At 43.7% G+C, this 20,209-nt stretch overlaps 2 protein-coding genes across 2 annotated transcripts; one reads left to right on the top strand and one right to left on the bottom strand.

Moving 5' to 3' along the window:
* The first annotated feature begins 4,062 nt into the window (after positions 1 to 4,062).
* LOC134576939 (olfactory receptor 5AR1-like) lies at positions 4,063 to 5,013 on the top strand. The gene has a single exon (XM_063435604.1). It carries the CDS (start codon positions 4,063 to 4,065, stop codon positions 5,011 to 5,013), a length of 951 nt encoding a protein of 316 aa, XP_063291674.1.
* Positions 5,014 to 6,286: 1,273 nt separating this feature from the next.
* On the bottom strand, positions 6,287 to 17,881 carry LOC134577435 (claudin-16-like). The gene is made up of 5 exons (XM_063436169.1): positions 17,789 to 17,881; positions 8,747 to 8,882; positions 8,503 to 8,667; positions 7,832 to 7,896; positions 6,287 to 6,761 (listed from the first exon to the last, which is right to left on the bottom strand). Exons 1-5 carry the CDS (start codon positions 17,879 to 17,881, stop codon positions 6,570 to 6,572), a joined length of 651 nt encoding a protein of 216 aa, XP_063292239.1. The 3' UTR covers positions 6,287 to 6,569.
* Between the last annotated feature and the right edge of the window lie 2,328 nt (positions 17,882 to 20,209).

Raw genomic sequence — 20,209 nt, 5'->3', positions numbered from 1 at the left:
GGCTTGTGCAGAATGAAAAACACATATTCAAGACATAGGCTATATATATATGGATATGGAAAGTTTCAATTCATCTAAGTTTACAACTTGGCTGTTTTGACCAAAATTTGTGAATTCTGTTTAATTTCAACTGATATCCCTGTTTAATGAATAAACCTTTCACAATAAAAAGAGAGAATACATTGGATGAGATAACTCAGTAACTCAGTTGACTAATGCATCATCAGTAGAATCTGTTCAACCTTTGGGGATTGTAGGTTCCATGCATGTCATGGTTGACTCAGCCCTTCATCTTTCCGAGGTAGATAAAATGAGTTAAATTAGGTAATAGTAACATCACCTGGATTGAGGGCAAAAGTAACATCCCCAGGATGTACTTAGAAACCATAGAATATCTGAATGTATATTTCCTGGTTAAATGCGTTGTTATTTGGGTGAAGTCCAGGAGGGAGATGTTTGTGGTGATTTGTAGTAGCCTCTCAAGACAAAACTATGTCAAAACTATGCTCCGTTGGTACACTACTGTGGTTTAGGTGGGAAAAGTTCCCGCAGGCTCATTTTGGAGACGTTCGGCATAAGGGATCTTATATTGATATGTGGTGGGTTACCCTCTCTTGACACATTATGTTGCACTAAGCATTTGTTGAGTTCAGTCTTGCAAAGATCTACAGAGCAGGACTCCTTGGTTCTTTCTTTTCTCTTAACCGATAGACGGACTTCCCTCCCATTCACAAAAAAATTTAATAATACTATTTTAACTTTCAAAAAGCAGTGGCATACAAATGACCTTCTGATTCGACTCCTTTAGTGGGAGATGTTATTACAATATTTGTAAGTAATATCGCAGCCACTATTCAAAAATACTGTATCTTCCTATCATAAAACTTGGGTTGCCTGCAAACTGGTTGTGGTCCACCGCACTTAAAGAACCCTCCGTGGGGGCAGGGGCCTGACAGCCAAGATGGCTAGACGTGCTCTCTGATAGCTCCAGCACCAGCAGCTACAAAACCACTAATATTGACCAAAATACAGAAGCCAGCAGCATAAGGTGCTGGGAATATGCCACAGAACCTCGCAAGGAACAGAACGATGCCTGTCCTGCGTCGAACCACATCAAGTGAGGCTGAACTGGCCATGCGGCCTAAACCGGAGCGGAGCCTAAAGCCTAGGAGAGGCGGCCGATCTCCTGGCGTGGGACCCGCATGCAAACGGGAAACACACTCTGCCCTGCTACCCCCCCCTTTGGACCGGCAGGGGTTATCCCAGTCCTCGCTGGGGTCGATTACCCCCACTCAAGCAACGAAGCCTGCAACCAAGCACAAGGGCCTGGGCCCGACCAAGATGGCGGCACAGACGCGGCCCACGGCTGCACGACATCTCATCACACCCCCCAAGCATACCTTAGAGTTCTTCGATCGACTCGGCATAAGCCTCTGGTCAGAACTCAAGGCCAAAGGCCTGGCCTTTCAAACAGCGATGAAACGAGCAGCGGCATGGATACGCCCTTCAACACGGCGCCAATTATGCTGGCTCCCGCCCAAGGCCTCCAGGGCGACCTCCCGACAGAGGCGATCCTGCAGACCCAGATGGTACAAAACTCGGCTATACCCCCCGTGCTCCAATACTCACCAACGCTCTCACACACATCAAGGGGAGACCGCCCAATTCGCTTACCGCCCGACGACAATCATCACCATCGTCCCTCAAGCGGACCTCACCACCATCCAAGCACACGCTCAGGAAGGTCTGAACAGCCGGCGCGGCGAACGATCCACTCGGGCCTCAGGAGAGACCCGGATCCACAGAATGGGCATTGGTTAGCCATAAAACGCTCTAAAGACTGGGACCAGGGGAACCTCACCTGAACACCAGGGACAGTTCTCTGTGCTCAGACACAAACTCTCAGCTGACATACTATTGCTGACCGGCTGCCTCCCTTTAATCACCGTGGCACCTCATCGGGACGCCTGTAACTTCTACCCATGCAGATGTCATGCCTAGCCCTGGACTACCGAGGACGCTCTCCTCTGCAGATAAGCAAAGATTACAAGAACTCTGTTATCAGCTTAACTGTAAAGTTCTAATATGTCTAAGCCTTGACCCTCACTTCACAACACTCCCTATCAAGCATTTCATCTAGTAACAGCTTATATGTTATTAACGAATTTTATTAACCTTTCTGTTACGACTTCACACTTTACTTACTTAATACGTGTTTATAATAATGCACAGTCTACTGTTAACCCTTTAATAGACCGTTTAACATTTCAGTAGGCTTGCTTAAAGTTGCTTCACTCATATCTGAATCTATACCCAGAAAGACGTATCATCTTATATAGGAATGTCTAGAGTAGAAGGTCTCACACGACTACTATTGTGGCCTGTATTTTTATAATTTTACAATCAACCACTAAGCATGTTTTAACCCTTAATGAGCATCCGATTTGTTTTAGCCTGTTAGACTCAAACTAAACGGACAAAGCAGATTATCAATCCTACACTTAACTGTTTCTATGTCTGAATACTCCAGCATATTATACCATTTAAGGAATGTTTCCTAGCCTGTTATAGTTCCTATCAACAAAAATGTGCAAATGTCAAATGTCACGAACATGTTTGCATGAACCTGCCTGTGTCTGCTGTCGTGGCTACATGGGCCTGCCTGTAAAATGTTTTGCACCAAAAATAAAGAATTAAAAAAAAAAAAAAAAGAACCCTCCGTGAGGTGGGTAGGTGGGTAGCCCTCCTTCCAAATTTTACTCCATTATATTTACTTTTGTGTTACATTCACATTGTTTAAAGTAATGCTAGACTACTTGCTAGTGGTTAATTGCACTTTGCATTGTACTGTTCGTCTGAACTGTGTCCAGACTTTAAATTAATAAATGTCTTTAAAAAGAGAGGAAATACAGGTTTTCTTTTTTCCTAATTCGTTAAGTTTGGATTCCAGTATTGTTGAATGGGTAAGGCAGTGGCTGAGTGACAGGCAACAGAGGGTTGTAGTCAATGGAGTATATTCAAAGCTTGGGCTTGTCACCAGTGGGGTACCTCAGGGATCTGTACTTGGACCCATTCTCTTTAATATTTATATTACTGATATGGCAGAAGTTCTTGATGGTAAGTTATGTCTTTTTGCTGATGATTCTAAAATTTGCAAAAGGGTTGATGTTCTAGGAGGGATAAGCCAAATGGCAAATTATTTAGGTAAACTAGAAAAATGGTCAGAGTTGTGGCAGCTGACATTTAATGAGGATAAGTGCAAGATAATGCATTTTGGACCTAAAAACCCAAGAGCAGAGAACAGAATATTTGAGTCCTTACCTCGACATCTGAAGAAAGGGATTTATGGGTTAATTAATTCAGATGACTTAAAGGTAGGCAGACAATGCAATAGAGCAGCAGGAAATGCTAGCAGAATGCTTGGTTGCATACGGAGAGGTATTAGCAGTAGAAAGAGGGAAGTGCTCATGCCATTGTACAGAACACTGGTGAGACCTCACTTGGAGTATTATACGCAGTACTGGAGATCGTATCTCCAGAAGTTTATTCATACTTAGGAGAGAGTTCAGAAAAGGGCTACTAAACTGGTTCATGGATTGCAGGAGAAAACTTACCAGGAAAGGTTAAAGGAACTTAACATGTATAGCTTGGAGGAAAGACGAGACAAGGGGGATATGATGGAAATATTTAAATGCATAAAGGGAATCAACACAGTAAAGGAGGAGACTATATTTAAAAGAAGAAAAACTACCACATCAAGAGGACATAGTCTTAAATTAGAGGGACAAAGGTTTAAAAATAATATCAGGAAGTATTACTTTACATAGAGGATAATGGATGCATGGAATATCCTTCCAGCTGAAGTGGTAGAGGTTAACACAGTAAAGGAGTTTAAGCATGCGTGGGATAGGCATAAGGCAATCCTAACTATAAGATAAGGCCAGGGACCTAATGAGAGTACTTAGAAAATTGGGCAGACTAGATGGGCCGAATGGTTCTTATCTGCTGTAACATTCTATGTTTCTACACTAACTTTTTTACGTTTACAGGTCCATCATTCAAATGGATAAAATAAACTGCACCATGATTACAGAATTTGTCTTTTTTGGACTATCTGAGAATTCCAAATATCAGATTCATTTGTTTCTACTATTTTTATGTATCTATGTTATTTCGTTCAGTGGAAATGCCTCCATTATTCTTCTCTATAACTTGAGTTCAAATCTTCACAATCCTATGTACTTTAACCTTGCCAACTTCTCCTTTACAGAAATATGTTACATTTCAGCTATAGTTCCCAAAATGTTAGCAAATTTTCTATCAGAGCGTAAAGCAATCTCTTTCTATGGTTGTGCCATTCAAATGTATTGTGGATTTCTCTTTGGTAGTGTGGAGTGCTATATGCTAGCAGCCATGGCATACGATCGATATAACGCCATATGTCGTCCATTATCATACACGACAATTATGAGTAGAAAAGTGTGTATTCAGCTCATTACCGGATCATGGCTCATTAGTGCAGTGAATTCTTTAATACACAACATCCTTACATTCACTTTACCTTTTTGTGGAAACAATACGATTAACCATTTTGCTTGTGATGTCCCTCCTGTGCTGAAACTGGCAAGTACAGATACCTGGATCAATGAGATCGTCTTGTTTGCCGTAGGTGGCTGCGTTATCATTGTTTCCTTCGTACTAACAATGGTGTCCTATGTAAACATTATCTCAGCTATTTTTACTATCCATTCGAGTTCCGGAAGGAAAAAAGCATTGTCAACCTGCACCTCTCACTTTATAGTAGTTGCAATATTCTACGGTTCTACCACTTTTATGTATTTCAGACCCAAATCAGAGTATTCACTGGATCAGGACAGACTGGTCTCTGTTATGTACACCAATATTGCTCCTCTATTAAACCCTTTTATATATAGTATCAGAAATAATGATGTAAAATTAGCTTTTGTACACATAATAAACCAGATAAAGACAGAGTCTAAAAAATTATTTTAAGGCAATCGATGTATAATTTATATATTTTATAAATTAGTTGCACACTGTTGTATATAAGCAGTGGTAAAATCGCTTAGATTTACATTTGATGTGAAATTATACTTTTATTTTAATTTTTTAATTTTTTTTAAATGCATCATATGTTTGATATGCATGAGATCAGAGTATTTTTGTGTATTTTATGAACAAAAGATCAAAAGGTTAAACAATAAATAAAATTTTTCACAGCTTTCTTTGCTCATATTTACCAAGGGTGCCTTTGGGCACTGTATATATATGTGTGTGATATAACCATTCTGGGTTGAATGGTGTCCAACTGGGGTGTAGCTTTTGCTTTCTTTGTGATCGTTGATGGAATGCCTTTGTGAGTACCTTCTGATGTTTAGCTTTAATGAGATTTACCCCATCTAGTATCCTGTGTGATATGCTGTGTATTATATCATGTGTTTCACATTTGCAGATGTGCATGGATATGAACCCTTTTTTGTATGTTTTGTACTTGTGCCTGGCTGTGCTGCTGTGACAAGCTACTATTCTCATTTTAGATGTAACATTTCAGTTCCTGACTGTTTTTGAAGTTCCCTTTAGAAATTTTATTTTTAGGGTTTTGAGTTATTAGATTTGCCTGGGGTAAATGGTGTCCTGTAATGACACCGTAATCACATGACTCGGATCAGCCGGATTACAAGATTTCCTGCAGAGGGACTACCTGTCTTGTCAGGGAGATCCATATATGTGTATATTTATGTATTATTTTTACATACTTATGTGATTTTTTTTTAAATGATATATTGAGGAACTTGCCTGCAAACCCTGTCAGATAGTCCATAGAATTTAATTTGCAAGCTCTATATTTCACCCTCTAACTTTACAAAACTTCATAAAACTTGTCTTGAATATGAGGGGTACTGTTATACTCATGATACATCACTGAACACAAATATTAGTGTTATAGAACAGTAAAAGGTATAATGACGATGATATGATCAGTGAAAGGCTTTGTGTGAATGCAGAAAAAAAAAGGAATGCTAACTTTGGACAGGGTTTGTGACTAAGTGGTCACTAAAAAAGACTGGACATTCATAGTTAAAATGCAACGCATTAATACATTGATAAGGCTAAATGAATCTATGAAATGGATACATTAGGACGAAAAGGTCTTAATGTTGATTATGAATTAAAACATGACAAATATATGACATTTAAAAAAACGACAAATGACAAATATATGACATTTAAAAAACAAAACAAATAAAAACATATGCACTTTTTGCTCAGTGATATACTTCACTTATTAAGACTTCTTTAGGGTTTTTAAATTCACAAATGGTACCAAGTAAATATCCTGTAGAATGTTGAGATAACACAGGTAGTGGCATGAAACATGTCTCTTTTCTCCTGAGCTGACAGTTAGGAAACGGTGGGCATTGGATTTCAGGTATAACTGTGCCAATTCCTATCTTAGCAGTCATTTCTATTCCCACACAATGGCCAACTTTCTCGCTTTGCAAAGCTCGGCATGCATCTGGGTGCTAGCCCAGTTTATCAGCTGCGAGTCACAGATAGGTCATTGCATTCTTATTACTTTGGTGCTGAAAGCTGCTGGGTTTTTCCATCACTCTGGCGTGAATTCTGCAGTATAAACCAACAAGTAGAAAAGCTGATCCACAAATACATGTAGCCGAGGCCACGGCAAACCAGTAGGAGTAACCAAGTTCATACGTGATCCCTGGAACTGCCAGACTCAACTATAAGAAACAAGAACAATATAATAAGCACCTTGCAAAATGATGCATCACTTTATGACACTAGTGTCCAGCCTAGCCAAAATATAGCCCCAACCGCAGCTGGAACACTAATACTAGACATCCATGGAAAGCCACTGGACAGGCAACAGTGCCTATATCACAGACTATATGGCATACTGACAGTAAATATGTAATGTAAAAAAAAGTAATGCTTTATCAATGATAATTCGGTATAAACATGGGTTCTGTACTAAAATGAAAATTCAAAGTGAATTTCAAATTTAAATACAGAGCTGTATTCCTAACACTATAGTGTTCCTCTGCCCTGCCCACCCCCGTAGTAATGAAAGGATTCAAAAAAAAACTTTTTCACTTACCTTATTCCAGGACAGGTCCTCCATTGTCCTCGTGAAGTGGAACCGAATGCGCATTAGGTCTTCCCCATAGGAGAGCATCAAATCAATGCTTTGCTATAGGGATTTTGAAGACGCTGGACACCCTCATGCAAAAGCGTAAGGACGTCCAGCGTCATTTCACGTTGTTAAACTCTATGAAACAGCAGGAAGCACCTCTGGTGTCTATAGGCAGCCTTATCCCTGCAATGTAAGCATTGCAGTTTCTCTAAAGGGGACAGTGTACCCAGTTTGCTTCAATGAGATGTAGTGGTCTGTGTGCCTATAGTGTCCCTTTAAGACCAGAGTAGCTGTACTGAAAGCATAGCTGATTGGAATTTTTCCAGTTCAACTATTTTAACCTTAAGTTTGAAATCCACTTTTTAATGTGAGTAAAAACATGTTTTAGTCCTGAGCGGGTACTAACCGAAGGGCAAGCTTCTGAGTTTCTCTAAACTTTTGCCCGTTCTCAGAGTTTTCATAATCTTTGTTTTTATTAGAATGTATTTCTAAGATAAACACTGTACAGTACTTGGCAAGCTCCCTTCCTATGATGCCAGTAGAATTCCCTTGATAAGGAGATTCCATGCTCCTGCCATGGATAGGGGGCCTTGCCAGTTCAATGAGAAACACAGATGCTACATAGAATGTTCCAGCTCTCCAATTTTATTTACCCACCTCTGTCCTGTATTTCAAAGCTGTGTCTAATGCAAACCAAAACACTGCAATCGCCCCGGAAATACCTGAAAAAAAGAAATTGGGAATCAAAGTCCAGAAGAAGACAGATTGCCACAAGCATTCTAGCACCAACATTAGTATTGATAGTCTGGTGGTTATTGGTAAGATGTATGGAACAAAGACTCAACTATCTATCCCTTGTTTATTTACGTTCAGCCAAAGTAACCAAAATTCAGTCCCTACTATGGTCCTAACTCCTCCTTTCTATCCTAATGTTCCTCATTTCTAGAGGTTCCACAGCAATATTATTCACAATGATGTGTTTTTACACTACAATAAATTTGTCTAGCAATCAGTCTGTGTAAATAAAATACATTGATCTTGTTCGAAATACATTTTAGTTACATAAATTGTTATTAGCAAGTCACCTACGATTTCTCACAATAGCCCTGCCCCTAGTCACATCCCTAGCCACATCCCCAAAATTAAAGTTTTTTTTATTTGAAATGTTGGGTGGTGTGAGAGAACATGATTCTCAAACAAAAAAATATACTTCCATTGATACTCCCTATAAAAGTATGGTTCCAGACTTCTGTTCACTTGTCTACACACATGTCAATCAGAATGACATATTTCGCGCACTTGATGTAGAACCATATAGCATTGAATACCTCCCATCAGAAGCAGTATCATCGCAGCCTTGGAGAATTGTACTTTGTGATGGTCGTCATTCTTAATAATTGTTGTACACTTCATTCCAAGAACCAGAAGAGGAGATGCAATAATGGAGAGAATACCCTTTATAACCATCAAGGCACGTGTGACCACCAGAGATACTGCAATAAAATAAGAAGGCCTGATTTATCACTGAAGCTACTATTGTGATGTTACGTCTATATCTAAGGCGTAACTCACCTGGATGGTGACTAAGATAGGAGACTGGTATATCACAGGTCCAAATATTGGCCATGTTATCATAAACACACTCGCTCCAGAGACCCCGACATCGAGAACTCAAGCCTACAGATGAGTAGGGATCCTTTGCATCTTGCTAGATTACAAATGAATATCAAGAGAAATTAGATTACATGTTAGCGTGAAGTGAAACTGTAAGTCAATAAATAGACATCCGAACAGTCAAGGTGATTGCACATCATATGTGTTAGGACAACACAAGTGTTGTTTGAGTAAGTTAAAGTACCCCAATCTTAAATAAAGGCAAAAAATACTAAATCAAAAATAACAGGAAGTTATTGTTGCGGATTCTATCAATTATTAAACCTTTATGTTTTGGATGGGTGCATTTTTGCAAAATCATAAACAAAGTGTCTTAGAATTTAGGTACATGAAAGGTACATGAAGAGTCAATTTGGGTGAGATTTTAAATCAACCCTTCGACGTCTTACGGATTACTTGATTTGTTCCACCTAGTCTCCTCGCGTTTTCTTTGCCTTGCCTCTAAATGGTTTTTTAGAACTTACTGAAAAAGGTAAGATAACCAAAGTGAGGGATCAGGCCATAAGATAGAAAAGCGCCCCATCAGAGGTACACAAACATGGCAGATAATGCCAACTGGTCCATCAAGTCTGCCCCTATTAAAGTATCACCAGTTTACCTACTTTACACTCAAACGTAATTTTAATGCTTGCACATCATTACCCATCCTCCAAAGAATTTACTATGGTAGCCTTTAGTCCTTCCAGCACATTTATAAGGTTACTGGAATTAGCAATGGCTAACATATAAAATAGTATATAAGATGGTAGCCTTTCTATAAAATAGTATAAAATAGCCATTTATATTCTCACATAAGCCTTTAATCATTCCCTTTCCAACTTCAAGTCATGCTCTTGTGTTCCTTATTGTATTGGAGTGCTGAAATGTAAGTCACAATAAGGGCAGGTATGGATTTCCATTGATGTAAAGTACATCTCCCCGTGGGTTTAGGAAGAGGAGGAGGGGTGAACCCACCTCTTCCCAAAAAAATAGTGAGGGGGGCGCCAGGTCATGATGTTGTTGATTTTAAAATCACACAACTTACAGTTTAATAAAGATAAGAAAAACAAAACACTTCTTAAAAGAGTTGGTTTTCTTCTCTGCGTAGCTTTTGAAACAATTTGAACATTGTTTGAACCAGGGGCGGACTGACCACTCGGGCACATCGGTCATGGACCGAGGGCCCGAGGCAGCCAGGGGCCCGGCAGCACAGCCATGCTCCAGCTGGAGAGATCAGAGATCTCTCCAACTGGAATGGCAAAAAAAAATTAAAAATCATTTCCTTTATTAGGTTGCTGGGGCCCCTGATGCAGCGCAGGGCCCCAGCAACCTACCGCTCTGTAAATCCCCCCCCTTACCCTCACATGAGACCTGGCAGCTTCACCAGCACTCTGCCAGGTCTCCTTCTCCCTGTCCCGTGCGGCTCTGTGTGATGAGGAGAGGCGGGGCCAGGAAGTGACCTCACTTCCTGTACTCTCCTCTCACACAGAGCCCGATCAGCAGGGGAAGGAGCAGCAGCCAGGGCGACCAGAGGGAGCAGAGAGACAGGTAGGAACTACTCACCACCCTCCCTGTCACTGTCACCCCCCTCCCTCTCTCTGTCACTGTCACCACCCTCCCTCTCTCTGTCACTGTCACCCCTCTCTCTGTCACTGTCACCCCCTCCCTCTGTCACCCCTCTCTCTGTCACTGTCACCACCCTCCCTCTGTCACTGTCACCCTCCCTCTCTGTCATTCACCCCCTCCCTCTGTCACCCCTCTCTCTGTCACTGTCACCCCTTCTCTCTGTCACTGTCACCCCCCTCCCTCTGTCACTGTCACCTCCCTCCCTCTGTCACTGTCACCCCCTCTCTCTGTCACTGTCACCCCCCTCTCTCTGTCACTGTCACCACCCTCCCTCTGTCACTGTCACCCCTCTCCCTCTGTCACCCCCTCCCTCTGTCACCCCCCTCCCTCTGTCACTAGTCACCCCCTCCCTCTGTCACTAGTCACTCCCTCCGTCAATGTGTCACTCCCAGTCACTGTCACCCCCCTCCCTCTGTCAATGTGTCTGTCACCCCCTCCCTCTGTCACTGTGTCACCCCTCCCTCTGTCACTGTGTCACCCCTCCCTCTGTCACTGTGTCACCCCCTCCCTCTGTCACTAGTCATCCCCTCTCTCTGTCACCTCTCCCTCCCTCTGTCACTAGTCACCCCCCCACTGTGTCACTAGTCACCCCCCACTGTGTCACTAGTCACCCCCTCCCTCTGTCACTAGTCACCCCCTCCCTCTGTCACTGTGTCACCCCCTCCCTCTGTCACTAATTACCCCCACCCTCCCTCTGTCACTGTGTCACTAGTCACCCCACCCTGTGTCACTGTGTCACCCCCACCCTCCCTCTGTCACTAGTCACCCCCTCCCTCTGTCACTAGTCACCCCCTCCCTCTGTCACTAGTCAGCCCTCCCTCCCTCTGTCACTAGTCACCCCCTCTCTCTGTCACTGTCACCGCTCCCTCTGTCACTAGTCACCCCCTCCCTCTGTGACTAGTCACCCCTTCTCTCTGTCACCCCTCCCTCCCTCTGTCACTAGTCACCCCTCCCTCCCTCTGTCACTAGTCACCCCCTCCCTCTGTCACTAGTCACCTGTCACTGTGTCACCCCCTCCCTCACTGCCACTAGTCACCCCTCCCTCTGTCACTAGTCAACCCTCCCTCCGTCACTGTGTCACTAATCACTCCATGTGTCACCCCATCCCTCCCTCTGTCATTGTGTAACCCCCTCCCTCTGTAATTGTGTTACCCCCTCCCTCTGTCATTAGTCACGCCTCCCTCCCTCTGTCACTAGTCACCCCATCCCTCCCTCTGTCACTGTGTCACCCCCTCCCTCCCTCACTCTGTCACTAGTCCCCCCCCTCCCTCACTCTGTCACTAGTCACCCCCTCACTCTAGTGACAGAGTGAGGGAGGAGGTGACTAGTGACAGAAAGAGGTAGGATGTGACTAGCCACGGGAGGGGGACCCTGAGGATGGGGGCACCCTTAGGGCACTATAGTGTCAGGAAAACCGCTTTGTTTTCCTGACACTATAGTGATCCTTTAACATTTATTTAAAGCGGCACTGTCATGCCGAACTTACCTTTCCTCAATCTCTTCCTCTTCTCCTCCTCTCTCAGGATCTGTTATTCTTTTCTTCCTGTCTTCTTTAGTTTTCTTTAAAATCATAAGACAAAGTAGGGACTCTGTCTTATGGAGGATTCCTCCGCTTGACCAGCTCTGACCAGCGGAGGAGCAAAGTGTGCTTCATTTCCGCTGGTCAGAGCAATTTTCCCATGATCCCTAGCTTTCCTCCCAGTTCCCACAATGCTTCCTGTCAGTATTGCCGAACGTCCTGTCACTTAGACAGAACGCCGGCAAAACTGCCGAATTGCATCCTAACAGAATGAGCACCGTTTCTCCATTGGTGTTAGGATGCAATTCGGTACTTTGTTCGGATCGGAATTTCATTCAAATGAATGAAACTCCGATCCTATTCATTGCTGTGGCTGCATCTTGCAGCCGCTTAGTAGATAACTCCCTAATTCCCACGGTATCAGGGAGCTATCTACTAAAAGGCTGAAAGACCTAAATTGGTCTTTCAGCCAAATTTACTAAGACCAAGTAAAAATGACTTGGTATTAGTAAATAATATGCCCCTACTCGCTATACCGCGAGTAGGGGCATGTCTAGTAAGCAGTGAGCAGCCTGTGGCTGCTCACTGTAGAAAAAAAATTAAAAAAATATTGCCCCCCACCCCTAAATGACGGGTGGGGGCCGTAAAGTAAAATAAGGGAGGGAGACCTATTGTCCCCCCCCCGGCCCCCACCCCTGAGCGGTGGGTGGGGGCCATAAAGATAATGAGGGGGGACACCTACTGTCCTCCCCCCCGGCCCCCACCCCTGGGCGGCGGGTGGGGGCCATAATAGTAGTAGGGGGGGGGACCTACTGTCCTCCCCCCCGGCCCCCACCCCTGGCCGGCGGGTGGGGGCCATAATAGTAATAAAGGGGGGGGGGACCTACTGTCCTCCCCCCCGGCCCCCACCCCTGGGCGGTGGGTGGGGGCCATAATGGTAATAAGAGGGGGGGGGACCTACTGTCCTCCCCCCCCCGGCCCCCACCCCTGGGCGGCGGGTGGGGGCCATAATAGTAATAAGGGGGGGGGGACCTACTGTCCTCCACCCCCCGGCCCCCACCCCTGGGCGGCGGGTGGGGGCCATAATAGTAATAGGGGGGGGGGACCTACTGTCCTCCCCCCCCCGGCCCCCACCCCTGGGCGGCGGGTGGGGGCCATAATAGTAATAAGGGGGGGGGACCTACTGTCCTCCAGCCCCCGGCCCCACCCCTGGGCGGCGGGTGGGGGCACTAAGTAAATTCCCCCCCCCCATCAAGGTGACTAGGGGTGCCCAAGCCCCTAGTCACCCACCCCCCACCCAAATAAAAAATGCCCCTACCTACCCCCCTCACCCTAAAAAATAGTGAGGGGGGAATAAAATTGCTAACCTGTAAAGTAAAATTAAACTTACCATTCAACGTCTTCTTTTTTCTAAAATCTTCATTTTTCAGCCCCAAAAAAGGCCAAATAAAAAACCATCATAGCCGTCGAACTAAAAATAAAATAAAAAACCCGAGCGCAAAAAAAAAAACCCGACGAAAAAGAAAAAACCTGAGCGCACAAAAAAATAATCCATCTTCACCCATGGAGGGCTTCGCGCAGACTGAGCTCCGCAGGGCGGGGCAAGGCTTATAAAGCCTTGCCCCGCCCTGCAATTAGCCTAAGAACACTCTGATTGGTGGGTTTAAGCCAATCAGAGTGCTCTTTGTCATTTTACAAGCGTGGGAAAGTTCTTTGGAATTTTCCCACGCTTGTAAAATGTCACAGAGCACTGTGATTGGATGGCTTGAAATCCATCCAATCACAGTGCTCTGTGTCATTTTACAAGCGTGGGAAAGTTCTTTGGAATTTTCCCACGCTTGTAAAATGACACAGAGCACTGTGATTGGATGGCTTGAAATCCATCCAATCACAGTGCTCTGTGTCATTTTACAAGCGTGGGAAAGTTCTTTGGAATTTTCCCACGCTTGTAAAATGACACAGAGCACTGTGATTGGATGGATTTCAAGCCATCCAATCACAGTGCTCTGTGTCATTTTACAAGCGTGGGAAAGTTCTTTGGAATTTTCCCACGCTTGTAAAATGACACAGAGCACTGTGATTGGATGGATTTCAAGCCATCCAATCACAGTGCTCTGTGTCATTTTACAAGCGTGGGAAAGTTCTTTGGAATTTTCCCACGCTTGTAAAATGACACAGAGCACTGTGATTGGATGGCTTGAAATCCATCCAATCACAGTGCTCTGTGTCATTTTACAAGCGTGGCAAAGTTCTTTGGAATTTTCCCACGCTTGTAAAATGACACAGAGCACTGTGATTGGATGGATTTCAAGCCATCCAATCACAGTGCTCTGTGTCATTTTACAAGCGTGGGAAAATTCCAAAGAACTTTCCCACGCTTGTAAAATGACAAAGAGCACTCTGATTGGCTTAAACCCACCAATCAGAGTGTTCTTAGGCTAATTGCAGGGCGGGGCAAGGCTTTATAAGCCTTGCCCCGCCCTGCGGAGCTCAGTCTGCGCGGAGCCCTCCATGGGTGAAGATGGATTATTTTTTTGTGCGCTCGGGTTTTTTCTTTTTCGTCGGGTTTTTTTTTTTTGCGCTCGGGTTTTTTATTTTATTTTTAGTTCGACGGCTATGATGGTTTTTTATTTGGCCTTTTTTGGGGCTGAAAAATTAAGATTTTAGAAAAAAGAAGACGTCGAATGGTAAGTTTAATTTTACTTTACAGGTTAGCAATTTTATTCCCCTCTCACTATTTTTTAGGGTGAGGGGGGTAGGTAGGGGCATTTTTTATTTGGGTGGGGGGTGGGTGACTAGGGGCTTGGGCACCCCTAGTCACCTTGATGGGGGGGGGGGGGGAATTTACTTAGTGCCCCCACCCGCCGCCCAGGGGTGGGGGCGGGGGGAGGACAGTAGGTCCCCCCCCCCCTTTTTCCATTAGGGCCCCCACCCGCCGCCCAGGGGTGGGGGCCGGGGGCTGGAGGACAGTAGGTCCCCCCCCCTTATTACTATTATGGCCCCCACCCGCCGCCCAGGGGTGGGGGCCGGGGGGGGGGAGGACAGTAGATCCCCCCCCCCCCTTATTACTATTATGGCCCCCACCCGCCGCCCAGGGGTGGGGGCCGGGGGCTGGAGGACAGTAGGTCCCCCCCCCTTATTACTATTATGGCCCCCACCCGCCGCCCAGGGGTGGGGGCCGGGGGGGAGGACAGTAGGTCCCCCCCCCCCTTTATTACTATTATGGCCCCCACCCGCCGGCCAGGGGTGGTGGCCGGAGGGGAGGACAGTAGGTCCCCCCCCCCCCTACTACTATTATGGCCCCCACCCGCCGCCCAGGGGTGGGGGCCGGGGGGGAGGACAGTAGGTCCCCCCCCCCTCATTATCTTTATGGCCCCCACCCACCGCTCAGGGGTGGGGGCCGGCGGGGGAGGACAGTAGGCCCCCCGTCCCCCCCTTATTACCCTTTTTTTTTTTTTTTTTTTACAGTGAGCAGCCACAGGCTGCTCACTGTTTAGTGGACATGCCCCTACTCGCGATATAGCGAGTAGGGGCATTGGGGAGAATTTAATCTCCCTTGTGCTATTATGGGGGTCATATTGACCCCCATAGAGTGAGGAGGGGACCTTGGGGGCTTATGAAGTGGTGGGGAGCACTGCTCCCTGACGCTTCTGTCTTTACATATTGCAAGGAGGGAGCTGCACGCCGGTAGCTCCCTCCTTGTAATAAACCGAACAAACAAACGAACACTGATACTCAGTGTTAGTTTGTTCGTCTGATTTTTTCTATTCATTCATTCGTCTGTCTGATGAATGAATGAATAGGTGAAATTCCCGTTCGCATGTCCAGATGTTTCACTGGGCATGTGCGGGAATCTCAGGGCTATCTAGTGTGGGCAGATGACGTGTCCCACAGGGACTTCACCTACCCACACAAAGATGGCGGCGCCCTGAATATAGATCGGGGCAGAAAATAAAGAATAAAAAATAGGTAATGTGGGGGGCATAGGGGCATTTGGGGATGACTAGGGGGTCGATTGGATGTAGTTGAGGCGGGAGGGGGGTTAAAAAAAAAAACGGAATTCGGCATGACAGTGCCGCTTTAATGCACATATATTTGTGCATTCAAAGGGCCTGGGATCTAATTTTGGCCGGGGGCCCCAAAGGCTCTCAGTCCGCCCCTGGTTTGAACATTTAAAGATCTAAAAAAATATCTGTGGAAAGACCTTTACCGAATAATTTATTTTATTTTGTGAGAAATTAGATATTTATATTAAAAGGTTTCTTGTTCGCAGACGCAGACTTTCCCAAAAGTGAGAATAGCCGGGAATTAGTGACTTCAAAGTGAAATTCAAATTAAAAATTTGCCAAACTCAAAGCACAGCTGACTGGGAGAGTTTTCCAGTTTCCGCTATTCTTACCTAAATATGAAATTTGCTTTGAAATCACTTTCAATTCCCTGAAATTCAAAATGTTGTGATTAACCCTGAAAGAAAACTGCATGGTTTAACCTATGCTCCCTAAAATGGCTAAAATTGTTATGAAATCCTGCCACCCCCACCAACCAAGATTGTTTTTGTTCCTATGCCAATAAGAAGAATATTTTTTTTTAGCATTTACTAATATGCCAACAAACCCACAGTGTAAAAGGCAGAACACACACGGAGAGCACCTAACCTTATAATTAGATAGACAATCACTTAGCCACAGCTCTACAAATGGGGCGCACTGATCAGCCCTTAAGAGCACTGAACAGCTTGAAGTCCTGACAAGAATCAGTGAGTTGAGTTTTCACAGAATTTTTTGAAAAAACACATTAGTTAAATTTAGGGTGAACTTGTCTTGGCACAGCACTGTCTCACAGAGCTAACAATCCAACGAGTGGTAATGAAGCTATAAGAACGGCAACTCTAGCAAGTGCAACAACTGGTTAATATAAATAATGGATGTGATGCTCAAATATTTTACACCAGGCATTAAACAGTGTTCAAACAAGAGATTATGCCTCAGCTGGATGCCCCTGACATTTCTAAGCACTGCATTTTCTCAGAAACTGAACTTGAAAAAAACCCAATATGATGATAATGTTTTATGATGAATTGGCCTTTCATGGGTCTAAAAAGAGAACTGCATAAACGAAAGGGTTACATTTTGCCCTCAAGTAGTCATCTCCATTTACATCTTCCCCGGTTTTTGATTTAACCCCTGTTTTGGGCTATTTGTCCCCCTATTGCACCAAGCTGCAAAATATGTTGTCATTTATAAAAAAGAAAAATCACAATAATTACATGACTGCTTGTACATAGTATTTCCAAATAGCAAATGCTTTGAAGAGAACTTTCTCTAAAAATCTTGCAAGTGACAAAAGGTAAAACATACCGTATATCATGTTTGATATGTCATTTGTCCACTTTCAATATTACACTATATTTTCTGGTGATTTTATGAATAATGCTTTATTGCATGAGAAAGCAGAAGCCCTTAACCTTTTATTGACATTTGATTTATATAACATACTGCTTCATGTAAAGAATGAGATGTATCATATACAAGCATGGCATTTCACAACAACGTGGCTATTATTTATTTTGTCAGTAATTTTCTAAAGTCTTAGAAATTCTTAATTGCATTTCTCCTTTGTCCCAGTTTAAACACTGTCCTTAATGGCAGGGCACAAGTGGATATTCACATTTGTTATATATCAATAATAAAACACTATTCTGTGTAATCCTCGGGTCCTAGTAATTCTACTTGATCTTAAAAGAAAATAAGGATTTTTTTTAAAAATTGCAAAAAAAAACAAACAAGACACACAATATACATAGATTTCTGTCTTACCCTCCAACAGTCTGTTGTACTGCACAGGATAAAGGATACAATAGAAAAAATCACTAGCAGAAAACTCAGGATTTCGACTGATGAGTTACCCATTCTACGTCAGGCGGCTTCTGTGCCTGTGTCTGCAAAATACCTTCTTGAATTTCAGCTTTTAAGTAGGAAGTAAATGCAGCTGTGTGTCAGTGAATTCATGCTGTGCCCAAATAATTTCCCATCCAGAAGGAATGTAATACCTTGTTTACTTGACGGCAAAAATTCAAACATAGAAATATGTGATCCTTAATGGTGCTGCTCACATTTCTGAAACTTGAACGAGGTAAGACGGTTTGGTGCAACCTGGGACCTTGTTACAGTGTCATTAGCATAGACTGCATGTTGACATTTTTCCAGGTGTTGTGTGCAGGTTCTAGTTTAAAGGATTATTCATTTTTATTTTATTTTTTTAAATGTGCTTTCTATTTATATTGCCCTATTGGGTGCTGTTCATAAGTGCTGTTAGTCAATAAAACCTGCAAAATAAATAAAATATATCTACCTGAAACCCAGTGAAGGTCAAAGCAATGTCTTCTACACCTTTTCTGGTATCACCAAGGGTCTCCCGTGGTCCAAACAAATGCTTCTCAACTTCTTCTATCTTATTTTTTTTTTAGAATGCTCACCCTGTCTTATAATCACATACAGTCGGTGTGAGCAATAGTCTGAGACTGTTCTCTGTCTACAAGCTATATATCAGCCTCACCCATCTCCAGCAACAACCCTATTTGCACACAATTACTTGTAGGCATCCGTTGGCTGACTGATGCTCATGTGAAAAGACTATTTTGGTGAGCACTGCATCCCTGTGTGTATATATCTTGTTCACATTTGAGATGTGTATCATGCACATGATTATGTGTACAGGAGGCACCTTTCTCTTCTTAGAATAAGCCTGTCTTTTGTGGCTTCTTAAATTCACTCACCTGTGCATTTCAGAAGCGACTTAATGTCTGGTTAACATCATAAAAGCATTGTTCGAGGACTCAGCTGCTCCTAGCCAAGTGAGATGCATGGTACCTCACAAGTTGTACATTTTTAAATATTGCATGTTATGTTATTTGGTGGTAGGGCAGCAGTTAATTTAGTCATCCAATACAGTGCAGCATTTCTCTTAATAGGGATATTGATTTTTTAATTATTTTTAAAATTATGTATACGTATCCCTATATTTAACAAAGGTGTATTTGTGAGTTGTGAAAAATAAAATTACAATATCTCACTAAAGTGAGTATACCCCTCACATTTTCGTGAGATAAACTTATTTGGTTAAGATGGTGTCTAGTGTGTGTAGCGGAAACCAGGTGAGGAGTACAAAGATAAGTGTGTCTTGCCTACAGTCAAGCATGGTGGTGGGAGTGTCATGGGCTGAGCCTGCATGAGTGCTGCCGGCACTGGGGAGCTACAGTTCATTGAGGGAATCATGAATGCCAACATGTACTGACATACGGAAGCCAAACATGATCCCCTACCATTGGAGACTGGGCCGCAGATAGTGACCCCAAACACACCTCCAAGACTACCACTGACTTGCTAAAGAAGCTGAAGGTAAAGGTGATGGACTGGTCAAGCATGTCTCCAGACTTAAACCGTATTGAGCATATGTGGGGCATCCTCAAATGGAAGGTGGGAGAGCGCAAGGTCTCTAACATCCACCAGCTCCGTGATGTCGTCATGGAGGAGTGGAAGAGGAGTGGAAGAGGCAACCTGTGAAGCTCTGGGGAACTTCATGCCCATGGGGGTTAAGGCAGTGCTGAAAAATAATGGTGGCCACACAAAATATTGACACCTTGGGCCCAATTTGGACATTTCCACTTAGGGGTGTACTCACTTTTGTTGCCAACGGTTTAGACATTAATGGCTGTGTGTTGAGTTATTTTGAGGGGACAGCAAATTTTCCCTGTTATGCAGACTGTACACTTACTACTTTACATTGTAGCAGAGTGTCATTTCTTCAGTGTTGTCACATTAAAAGATATAATAAAATATTTACAAAAATGTGAGGGGTAAACTTACTTTTGTGAGATAATGTAAATACAGAAATCCCCATCTCAGTACTCTGCAAATGATGATCTCCATCATAGCTAACTGTTACAAGCAATGACCTCAATTTATTATTTTTGGATAAACTTTCCAATTATTTTATATTTTTGGATCCACTTTTAAAATGTTTTTTTTTTACAACATATTAAAATATCAACAATTATATACAGTAATATTTAAAGGACCACTCTAGTGCCAGGAAAGCATACTCGTTTTCCTGGCACTAGAGTGCCCTGAGGGTGCCCCCACCCTCAGGGACCCCCTCCCGCCCGGCTCTGGAAAGGGGAAAGGGGTAAAAACTTACCTTTTTCCAGCACTGGGCGGAGAGATCTCCTCCTGCTCTCC

This window comes from Pelobates fuscus, chromosome 11 (genome assembly GCF_036172605.1).
Source record: "Pelobates fuscus isolate aPelFus1 chromosome 11, aPelFus1.pri, whole genome shotgun sequence".
Lineage (NCBI taxonomy): Eukaryota > Metazoa > Chordata > Amphibia > Anura > Pelobatidae > Pelobates > Pelobates fuscus.
Note: the sequence above shows the minus strand (reverse complement) of the source record. Positions and strands in the feature narration are given on the sequence as shown.